At 44.6% G+C, this 12,169-nt stretch overlaps 1 protein-coding gene across 14 annotated transcripts in view; it reads right to left on the bottom strand.

The window, feature by feature from the left end:
• Positions 1-12,169, bottom strand: part of adgrb3 (adhesion G protein-coupled receptor B3) — a 123,098-nt gene that overhangs the window by 16,533 nt on the left and 94,396 nt on the right. For all 14 annotated transcript variants that reach the window (XM_034608018.1, XM_034608015.1, XM_034608014.1 and 11 more), the window contains 3 exons: positions 6,485-6,611; positions 5,346-5,449; positions 5,102-5,204 (listed from right to left, as the gene is read on the bottom strand). In XM_034608018.1, the coding sequence (XP_034463909.1) occupies positions 5,102-5,204; positions 5,346-5,449; positions 6,485-6,611 (334 nt within the window). The remainder of the gene's footprint in view (positions 1-5,101; positions 5,205-5,345; positions 5,450-6,484; positions 6,612-12,169) is intronic.

Raw genomic sequence — 12,169 nt, 5'->3', positions numbered from 1 at the left:
GGTTTCCTCTGTCCAAAGACATGCAGAACGAAATCTAGGATTTTTCCAAATCGGGGGCCATAAAGGGGCCACAGTTTACAGGGGGCAATTATATGTCCCTGCACGATTCCCGATTCAGTAAGATGCACATTGAAGTCATTCCTTGTTGATTGTTAGCTTGACCAAAGCCACAGATATATATATTTATATATTTTGTATTTTTGTATATGCCAAACAGATTTCAGCTGGGGCCGGTGCCCCCTGGCCCTGGCCCTGGCCCTGACCCTGGCCCTTGATCTTCCCCTCAGATTGGAGTAAGATTAATTGGGGCCTCTAAATTGTCTGTAGGTACGGATATGAGTGTTAATGGTTCATATGTCTCTGTATGTCGGCCCTGCTTTATGCTAGCGACCTGTCCAGGGTGTACCCCACCTCTCGTCTAATAGGACCATGGCTCATTGGAAAAATCGGCTCGCTGGGCAGAATCACATGAAACGCACTGTATCTGAAGTATAGCACTGGCTTACTCTTCGCTACTCTTCTGATTTAAGAGTGGGAGGAGGAGGCTGAGGCAACAAGTGTTTCACAGAGTGGGTGCTTGGGTGGAGGACAATAAAACTCCAAACAACAAAGTGGCCGCGGTGGTGGTGGAGTGTTGTTGAACCAGCGAGCAAGACACTAAAGTCAGAAAATGCATACTTGTACTTCGTGTCCTACATGAACATGCCTCCACCACCAACCTGGAGTGAACTCCTGTTTTAAGACTCCTGCCTACTTTACTTCGATATGCATGTAACACTCTCAAGGCTCCAAACAATGCATATATTATTGTGCTGCACCGCGCCAGAGGATTCAAGCTGTTGTTTACCAAGAGTTTGGAAATGAGCTGCATGTTGATTTCACCTGTTTCAAAGTTGAACCTTTAATTACTTTGTCTTGGTTGCTTGAGACAAAGAGTTAAAAGAAAAAAGCATAATTAATTCTTTGTTTCATTCTTGGAAAACCTCAATACTTTTTATTTCAAATGTTCTACTATACTGTCGGAAAACATGTGGAGACACTGAATTTGCGAATGTGATGGGAATGATTAAGTGCATTTCGTTTAAATCGAGGATTTTCAAGCTCTTTGTTATTATAAGGATATGCTTTGATAAGCCATCTGTGCTGATACATAGAGATTTAAAATTAAATGTGTTTTTTATTCTTCTGATGTATCAAAAGGTTCAGGTGCCCAGGAGAACTGCATCTTCTGGAGCTTATTCATATGATGACATTAAGGCTAACACATATCTGATGATCTGTATATTAACTTCTCTGTAAGGACAGGCTGACACACGGTGGACCTCGGCCACCTCGACCCCCTTCTCACCTCAGGTATTTTTAGTCATTGTAGCGTGAACACTTTTACAGAAACATCCCAGACTCCCTAATTCTCCTGTACCTCCACGGCGAAAAAACAAAGAAAACAACAATGTCTGCCTCTCTTTGTTTGTCTTCACTCCATAAACCGAGATGAACAACGACAGAGGACAAAGCAAGGAGCGCATACCGGTAAAGGTGACTCACTGACTCCCCGCTCCCAGAGGACACCTCCACAGCAAAGAGATGATTTCTATTAGATGATGAGCAACTGTGAATCAACAAACAGTGGAGCCAATTATATGCACTTCTTACAAGAGTTGAAGGAGAAACAGAAAACAAGTGAGGCAGAGCCAGGCAGCGTGGCAATTAAACCCACACGGGGGTGACGTTTTCTCCTCATGTTGGCCTCAAACATTGTGGTTCTACAGTATGTCTGATCCAGCACAACTCAAATATTATTTCTACGGGAGAGACACATTCAAAGCAGCAGCGGCAATAAAGTCACTGGCCTGGAAGTTTCCTACACAGCAACCTGGAGTTCGACAAGACCAAAGCAGCTTTCTAACCTTAAATGACTTTTCTTGAACATAAACTTTAGAAATAAAAAATACAAAATTGAGCCTTTGATTCTGATATATTCTTGCTCGCAAAGAACAAAACTATTTGCTTTCTCAGTTTCAAACCTATGAAAAGTGTCTTTCACTACATGAAAACAATTTATTATCATTATGATTATTATTAATATTCATATTAATAAAGCAACAGACTGTAAACAGAATACTTAATACTGACACAAAGTTGACAGGTGAACTTATTTGGAGTCATGTTTTCGGCCACATACTATTGACATTGACTCTTTTAGCCTAACCCTAACCCTAACCCTAACCCCCCCCCCCCAACAGTGTCTATATGCTTCAGTTGCTAACTTTGTCAGGTGCTGGGCAGGTTGCAGGTAAATCAGAGAGAACACCATCACTGCAAGCTGCTCTTTCCACTGAACACAGGTTGATGATTGAACCAACAGAGCAAAGCTGTAAAAACCAAAACAAAGAGCTGAAAGGTGCTAAACTGCTGAGTAAGCTGCTAAGCCTCTATTTGTTTTCATCTCAACACGATGCCTCTGTCACATCACACTCCCATCGGATTGAGGGTTAATCTGAGAATACTGATGAGATCAGCTTTTATTTTTCAATAAAAACAATTACTGCACGTTGGCCCCCCGAAGAATAAATCGGCCCGCGCTGCTTTAATTCGGCAGCCGGTGAGTCAGGCAGGGTAACTTTTGTCGAGTCACTCTGGGGGGAGACGCTGAAATGACAGCTCCAGTATGTCAGTGGGGTTTTTCTCAAAAGCGCATAATCTGGTTGCAGATCTCAGAGACAGATATCCCATCAGAAGCGTGCCGACTGACTATTCCATGTTAAGTGGTGCTCCTCATAATCAAGACAGGAGACGACCGGAGCCCTGATTAAATCTGACAAGGCTTCAAATCAGCTCAGCTTTAAAAAGTGCCCCGAAGCTCGTTACATTCATGGTCTTGCTTACCACTGCGTGCCAGACATGTGAGGGGCCGGCGAGGAAACAGATGAGCCGAAGACGCTGTTTGTTTAATCGGCGGTGCATGATAACAATAACTCATTCGGTTTCAGGTGAGTGTTACCATTTGATCGCATTTGATATCCTAGAAAACAAGCGTCATGCTATTTTTTATTGTTTCGTTCCTTCATTCATTAATCGTGACTCAATTTTCATTGGACATATTAAAAAATATATATATTAATGACTAGGAGGAAGCATTTTGATTAATGAGCAGGGTCGGGTTCATTATGAGCCCCAACTGCTGTTCGGCCCATCTGCTCCCAGAATAACTCATACCTGTAAGCACAGTGGAAGTGGCCACGCTGTATGGCACCAGCACAGGCACTGCTTCTAAATGGAATACCCCAGATGTGTATATTTTTGCAAGCCCATTAAAAAATATTTTGGGCTCTGTTCTACATGCTGTTGCGCTCAAATAAAAAACTAAAGCGAATGAATTAATAAGTAGTAGCGGGACCTAGAAGCAATGTGGAGGACAATAAACAATGCTTTCCTTGTAGAAGGTGAAGGTATACGCCGATAATATGGTTACACAATAAATGTCTGTGGGGTTGGATGTGTCCTTCTGCTTTGCTGCCAAGTGACTGAGAAGTGCATCTGTGTGGGCAGCTTGTAAATCCCAACCACTGTTTGCCAAACAATCTTTTTACATTAGCCACTTGTTTACTGGCTAGTTACGGAGCCGGCGAGAGAGAGAGGAAAAGTGATACATATTTATTGGAGGCACTCCGGCTTTAACTATATGAATCCTGCTGACTTGATCCGAAACCTCGACTCTCGCTCCACATCCCTCTGTTGATGGGCTTGAGTCAATTGAGGAATGCAACGCAGCGAATCTAAGATCCAGATCCAACCCGGTCAACCTTCCAGCAGAGCTTTATTGTCACCATTAGAGGATCCTTCTGTGGCGGCATCACGATTTTGCTACTTCACATCAGTATTTTACAAGGACCGTTCTGCGAGGTCAGGGTCAGAGGAGGGATCTACCTGAGCACAAAGTGTGAGTTATGTAAGATGTGGGTGTATCCTGCCAAATCCTGCTGCTTGAGAGCATACGACCATGCACCAGTAAGTTTGTTTCACTGTATTGGACTATTTGTTTGAGATCAGTTATTTTCTATCATTTGTTCTATTTATATCAATTATCCACCCTCACTAACTTTATATCTTTAATATTTACTGCATTTAAAGGTGATATATCTGAGAGAAACGTGAGCTCTGATGAAGACTTCAGATGCATGCAACTTATAAAAGCATTATCTTGTTTAGTAATGGTGCACATTAACTTGTGTTGTTTACGTCTAGACAAACAATCCATTTCTCCACTCATCCACCTCTTTTGACTAATGGATAAATGGCTTTTGGATCCATGTGTTTGAATGTGCACACCAGCTAAGAGATCCATGACCCAGTCACCTTTGATTCAACTACCTGAACTAGGTTCATAACCTTCAGGACAAGTTTACAATTGTATAGTCTTTTTCCAGTTTCTGTAGAGGCATCACGCTTCTAATCGCAGTTAAAGATCTCCACCAAAGTCTCAATGCCGACAGATTAAGGGTCAGCCTCGATTTTTGACACATCCAAGCAGAGACCAATGGTTGCGAGGCCGACGCAGAGTGAAGCCTTATCTCGTATAGAGCCATTAGAAACACTTAATTCTCCATTTGTATGAAATATGACAAGCTTCTTAGTGCAAAAGCAAAAAAAAAGAAAATGAGTAATGAGCTTGAAAGAGGCTATAATCTCCCAGTTATGTTCTTGTTTTTATGCTCGGCGACAGGAGCTAACATCTGGTGCACTAAAGGCCTTATTTTGAAGATTAAATTTCTGGTGAATGTCGTATAATCTCGGCCTTTCTTTCCAAAATAAGACCAAAGCTGATTGACAGCTCTCTAATTGATTGGTAGAAGGTGAGTGTGATGGAGCTTGGCCTTTAGAGGAACTTCTTGACGCACTGTATCACTGCACACGTGTAACAACACAATAACAAAACTAATGCTCACAGCATAGAGAGTACCAGGCTCCATTCAAATCCACAGTGACGTGCCACTTGGATCTTTCCACATTATCTTTGATATGTGAAACAACCATTAGGCCCTCCCCCCCCCACACACACACTTTGTAAACCATGCAGAACAAATCCTTAAATAGCACTTACCACATTGTGTGTCTGTGTTTGTCCAATAAGGATCAGTATATTCGAGCAGATTATAGATAAGCAGAAGTTAAGCAGGATGATGGATCGTTCCGAGCGAATGTACCTAAACAACAACAAAAGAGAAAAACAAAAAAAGCAACCGGATCAGTTGCCTTCCTTCCACGTGTGTCGCTGGACGTCCTGTTTTCAAACACAAACATTCGTTAACAACATCATCGTGTGTGAGAAGCTGTGTTGCAGTTACCTCCATAGCACGGCATAGATCACTGCCAACGTGATCAAGGCGAGGCAGGACAGGCCACAGCCAACTATCAATGTCACAGATGGGACCCCTGAGTACGCCATGCTCTGTGAAGGAGACGGAGCAGAGCGAACCAGTCAGTGGGAGGCTTTGGACGCGGTTCACACAGGACAGTAAATCTTTATTGTTGCCCAGAGAGGAAACCAATCAACAAACAACCGCCGCTAATCTGAATAACTCCACAGTGGGTTTCCCCTTTATGCACTGCGAGGTTAGGGACTAGCATTGCGTGGGCTTGAAGGTTGTTGAGTCGCGAGGCCTCGAAAACTTTCCACCTGTAAATTACATTAGAAAACGGAGAAAGACATGGAAAGCTGCATAGGCCTGAGTGCATGGAAGTGTTGCTCTTGCTTGAGTCTGCCTTCGTGTTGTGCAAGCACAGGCCTAGAATTTGGAGCTATACTAATGCTGTTTCCGACAATATATTCACTTATCCTGAGCAATAAATACGCGTTCATGTCCAAGTTAACAGTCGTCATTCTGCTGCAGGCCTCATAGAGGAGAAGGAACAGCTTCATTTGTGTTATCTCACTTCCTACTGTGGTTCCCACAATATGCAGAGGCCACAGTCTAAGTACTCCATGTTCTCAATGTTAATTACTTTATCCATTTATGAAATCACAGGCTCCAGGTTCTTTTCCAGCACGTAAATAAACAATGTAAACTCCAGAGATTTCGATGTTTTCTAATGTCACAGAAGAAAAAACACAACAAGGGCATTGCATCCCCAAAAACTTCTTTATCTGAGGCCATAAGGTGGGTTTGACTGATGGGAAGCTGACAGGCATCAGCATGCACACGCCCTTGCGCTTGCACGAGTTATCAGAATAATGTGCAAACTAGAGAATAGCCCCCCCCCACACACACACACACAAACACACGCATGCACACAGACACTCACACACACACACACCACACACACACACACACACACACAAGCTCCCTTTACAGCTGAATTACTGTTTAACAGGATTAGCACTGCAAAGATTCAATTCCCGTTCTCACACACACACATGCACACACACGCATGCACACCCACGCACACACACCAAAATGGATCACAGATCGATAGCCACACTTACTATTTCTCTCGGTTGCTGAGCCAAAATGGCGAAGGTAGACACACGATCACACAGGCATTTTGTATGGGATGCATCTGTGAGCACCGTTTTACATCCTTTTTTGGACCAGGCTCCCCAGGAATCGTTCCTGCAAAGAAGAAGAAGAGGAGGAAGAGGAGGAAGGTTTTTTTTTTTTTAATTCCAGCGGTGGCACGACTTCACACGACTTCTCCACACCAGCGACATCGGAGGTTGTTGTCTTTGCATCTCCCCGATGATTTAACTATTTATTTCGAGCGCTCTAAGAGTCGGTTACGCAAAAGAAAAAAAGAAAAAAGAAAAAAAAAGACAGACACATCGACGCGGCTCTTGTGTGGCCACGAGCAGCGTTTCAGCTGGAGCGGATGGAGAGGCAGAGACACGGAGGAGGAGGACGGAGGGAGGAGGGAGGGATGGAGAGATGGATGGAGGAGGGGGGGGGGACACGGGAGCTGTCCACGCAGACCGGTGCTGATTGATTCGCCATACGCAGAATAAACAGCATCAGAAGAGATAAGAGCGCTTCATATTCACCTGCATTGGGATTCCTCTCTTCCTCCAAACGACTGTATCACCCCTTTTTCTCCCTCTCCTCCTCTCAATGCCCCTGTTATCCCCCTCTCTTGCCCCCCCCCTCTATCTCTGCTGTTTTAATTAGCAGCTTGTGGATGCTTCCTCGGGGGGGGTTTCACCCTGGAAACGGCGGACAGCATCAGACTGATTCTCTGTTCCTCTCCGCTGCCGTGAGAGGAGGATGAGGAGGATGAGGAGGAGAGGAAGGGCTGATACAGTGAAGGGAGAGAGGAGGAAGAAAGAAAAAAAACAGAACCGCACGCTGTCGCAGGATCCGCTCACACAGCCCCGCGGTGCGGAGACGGGACGGGATGAAATGGTGGGGTTTGGGTTATTCCTCAAAATCATCTTTATTATTTCTTTTACTGCGGCTCCGAGCTGCAGGAGCGCTTCAGAGAGTAAAAAAAAAAAACACCGCAGAACTAACACCACCCCGCGGAAGCAGCGCCAATGGTTGCAGCCGCTCCTCGCTTCACACCACGAGCAGCCGAGGTGGAACAAAACGAGCGTCTCTCTTCTGTTTCTCACACCTCTCCACTTGTTCTCAATCTTCAGGGGAAAATCCACCTCGAGGAAAAGTCCAAACATCCGAGAAAACTTTACTGACGCCAAAAATGGACGAGGACAGTGGTCCGAGTCATTTCACCTGCGCGTTAGGATTCATGTCACAAACACCTGTTGTCCAGCCAGACAACTTTCTGTCTGTTCACTCCTGCACAATCCAGCCCGTTTCAACACAGAGACAGAGCAGGACACGCACATCAAAGTGGAGTGACGCGCAGCAGAGTTCATACCGACAGTCACCTTATGAAACAGCATTTCAATTAGCTAGATTCAGATTTTTTATTTAGATCTGCTTGCACACACTCATAAATACCATCACAACCCCTGGAATCCGCCTCCTGCTGCGGATCCGCATTTAAATGCGTCGCCCCTCCACGAAATGTCATGGAAGTTGGTGGAGTGGTTTCTGTGTTATCCTGCTAACTAACAGACAGTCACCCAGAGAACACAAACCTCCAGCAAGACCCACAATTTGGATCTGCACCAAATTGCATAAACTCATGAATAGTATGTCCCCTAAACATCCCTTGAAAAACCAACCTGTCTTGCAATGTTTAAGAAAGAAAACAATCCTGAATCCACACCAACATTGAATGGGCCCTTCCTTGGTTCATGCACTACACCTCCACAAAATATTATGGAAATCATTTCAGTTGTTTTTGCGTAATCTTGCCCACAAACACATAAATAAACAAACAATGCAGACGCAAACACTTGAGGGGCACTGGGGTACGTGGTGGATTTGTGCCAATGTTTTGTTAAATACAATCAGTCCATCATATCACACGCGTGCAGTGGAGAGAGGGTTTGCTTCTGAATGCAACACTCATGTTGTGAGAGTGCAAACAGCACTATGCTCAAAGGGGGATATCTCAAGTGGGCAGTGAAGGGTGTGATGCTCGCTGGTCACCCGGTGCTTCTGTCTGTTCGGTCCTGCAGGATTTACCTCCCATCGACCTTCTCTTTTGAATTACCCAGCAGACTGCAACCTCTCACACGGGCTCAGACTTCATGGCTGTTGTTTGAGCTGCCAGAAACCAACTTTAATCATTGTTTCAAAACCCACAAGATTGTCAGACACATCTACTGCAAACCACAGGAAACTAGAGATATTTCTGCCAAAGTCATTTAAATTCACTAGATTTTAACTGACCATGTTCTGTTCAGTTGCTGATCACTTAGGGAGCAGTGGAATGAAAACAGTTTGTCAGACTCTCTGTTTATATGACTTGTAGACCTGAAGAAGAAGTAATATATTCTACAGTGCTATATTAATATTGTGAGCATAATATTGTATGTCATTATCATGTGCAATGCTTCTCAAAATGGAATTTCCAATACTACTTTTTCTCTTCCTTGTTTTGTCTACTTGTTTTAGTTTATTCTTTTATACCTTTACATTTTTGTAACTTATCTTACTCCTTATTACACTCCATATTTTTGTACTTTTATATTTTTTGGCAACTATCATATTATTGCAACATCAGAGTTCTCTTATCTCATCTTATTTGACACCGCTGACTTCAGTAGAAAGCACACTGCAGCTGTTGATTTGTGGGTAGAGCGGCCGCTGCCCATGCAGCTGCAAATTCCCAACCAGGACCATCTCTGCAGTGTCAGTGCAAAGCAATAAAGTAATAAAGCAATAACCTTCACCATACACCCCCATATAGCCCCCTCCCCCCTCTTAACTAATGCATGTTTTTGCTTGGCCTGCAGACTGCACATATAAAGCCATACAGCTTATATTTTACGATGAGTCACTCTTATGCTGCTGTTTTGACCAATTTTTAAAATGAAAATCAATTTAAAAGGGATAAATGCACTTGCATTGGTAGCATCAAAAAACAGTGTTGTTAAAATGTCCTTTCATACATAACAGTACGAAGCCCATTCAAACTCATAAAGCCCCTGGAGGAAATATGTCACAGTAGAATCAGCTGCATTCCTGAATCACATCTTAAAGGTCGATGGAACACAATGGATTTGAATCGTATTCAAAGATGTCTTCATAGAAAGGAAGATTCAAACACAGACATCCCACAATAATAAATAAAAGTAAAGTCTATGATGAGGAATTTGACTGGTTAGGGTTGTGAAGCTGCTAATCTGCACTGAATAAATATGACTAGAACTGACAGTTGAAAATAATCCAAATGATGTAGCATCATATATATAGGCAGGAAACAGCCTTTCTGAGAGTCACCAGGGTGGCTAACGTGAGGCCCCCGAGGGTAAAATATAGACCCCAGCTCAGTCGCCCAATCAGAGCTACAGTAACTGGGAGTTCACATAAAGTTCATGAGTGTTTGAACTTACTGTCACCACGCTGCTGCCTGTAGCCCAGTCCACTTAAAGACGACTCAGGAGTGGTGCAAAACAAGGGTTTACTTGAAATATGGTTCCAACTATATCATGAACTTCCAGTTTCCAGCAGAAACCCAGCAATGATGAGGAGGAGGAGGAGGACGAAGAGGAACCATCATGGAAGGACAAGCCCCTGCAAGGCATGTACCACTGACAAAAAGAGCAGATATGAAGAGATCCTACCAATGACTGGAAAAAGCTGGTTTTGACAGACAGCACAGAGGCACTAATCATGGCAGCTAAAGAACAGGCCCTAAGCACAAGCTCCATAGAGGCCAGGGTCTACCACAGCAGACAGGATCCAAGGTGCAGGCTGTGCAAAGATTCCCCTGAGACAGTCCAGCACATAGTAGCAGGGTGTAAGACGCAGGCTGGGACAGCGTACACTGAGAGGCATAACCAAGTGGCTGGGATATAGTGCACAGGAACATCTGCTCTGAGTATGGATTAGAGGCACCCGAATCCCGATGGGACATACCACCGAGAGAGGTAAGAGAACAACAGAGCTAAGATCCAGTGGGGCTTCCGATTTCCAGACTGACAAACAGCTGCTGGTGGACAAAGAACAGAAGATGCCAGTCGTGATAGATGTGGCAATCCCATCAGGAAAAAGTAACATCAGGAAAAAGGAGCCTGAGAAGATCGAGAAGTACCAAGGGCTGAAAGAACAGCTGGAACAGGAGGAAGGCCCTGTGATCCTCGTGGCAGTGGGAGCATTCGGGGCTATGACCCCCCCCAAACTGGGAGAGTGGCTCCAGTAGATCCCAGGTAGAACATCTGAAGCCTCTGTCCAGAAGAGCGCAGACCTAGGAACAGATAAGATACTGCGCAGATCCCACAAACTCCCAGGCCTCTGGTAGAGGCCCCGAGCTTGAGGAAGACACACCACCCCATGTGGGGAGCGAGGGGAGATGTTTATGTTTATGTTACACACATAAATGTAGACTTTTTATTAATTTTGTAATGAATGTGATACTAAAACCAGCGTTAATGTGTTTCATGAAAGAAGAGTAATATATTTAATTCATAGCTCCAAGAAGTGCACAGTATGTCTTTAATGACAGCCTGAACAAACAGCCATGACGTATGAGCCCGTGTGAGAAGTTGCAGAATGCAAAGTACTCCAGGGAGCTTGCACATGATGGAAAACAACATTTTAATAATGGCTCGGGCACGTCATTTAATATACGAGCAGGTTTTATTATTGTGTATCCTGTCAGACAGAAAAGACGGGTCATGGAGAAGCACCGGGTGACCAGCGAGCATCACAGCCTTCACACAGCTGCCCACAAGAGATCCCCCTTTGAGCATAGTGCTGTTTGCACTTTCACAACATGACTGTCACATTCAGAAGCAAGGCCCTCTCTCCACTGCACACTCGCGATATGATAGATTGATGCTGTTTAACAAAACTTTGGCACAAATCCCCCACGTCCCCCGTCCCCCGGTGAGATCTCAATCCTCGACATGATCTGTTTCTAACTTTTCTGACTTGCTAGATGTTTGCCTCTGCTCTGCGCCGGTGGGAGCAGCTGACAGGAGAACATCCCTGGCTGGGGATTTATGTACGCCACGTTTGATGTGTTGTCTGACCTTATCAGGGGCCTGGTGGCCCTAGAATATAAAAAAACAACGTCCCCGAGAGAAAGTGTCAGCGCTAATGTTAACCACAGCGAGGCTGATGACGCGACATCCGTCACGTACCCATTTGTTGACCATCCTTGTTGTGATGCTGTGACAACTTTGTGCTGAAACTTCCAGGATTGGAATGTGACAGACTTTAATCACGCTCCGGTTTTTAACATCTTTGGGTGTCAAGACGCCTGATAAGTGACAGTGGAGTGGCACCAGCAAAGCTTTAGATGGCGCATGCAGTATTTAAACCGCTGTGTGGAAGTGAAGCAGAGAGACAGACGGTTGCTAAAACGCTCGTGTGCCTCGCTGGACTCTGACAGATTGAGGTCCTGCAGTCAAAGAGATCGTATTACCGAACCCATAACTTATCCACTTTGGAGTCAAACAATGAAGCTCCGTAGCCTCACAGCACGGTGCAGCTTCACCGGTTAAACGCCCAGACAAGGTCGCCGTCTCTTTAGCCTTCATTACACTGCTTTGCATATTGTATGTTTCTCCCGTGATGGGGGTACAGCCACCCCAAGAACC

This window comes from Hippoglossus hippoglossus, chromosome 15, assembly GCF_009819705.1.
Source record: "Hippoglossus hippoglossus isolate fHipHip1 chromosome 15, fHipHip1.pri, whole genome shotgun sequence".
NCBI lineage: Eukaryota > Metazoa > Chordata > Actinopteri > Pleuronectiformes > Pleuronectidae > Hippoglossus > Hippoglossus hippoglossus.
This window is presented reverse-complemented; position numbering and strand designations above follow the sequence as displayed.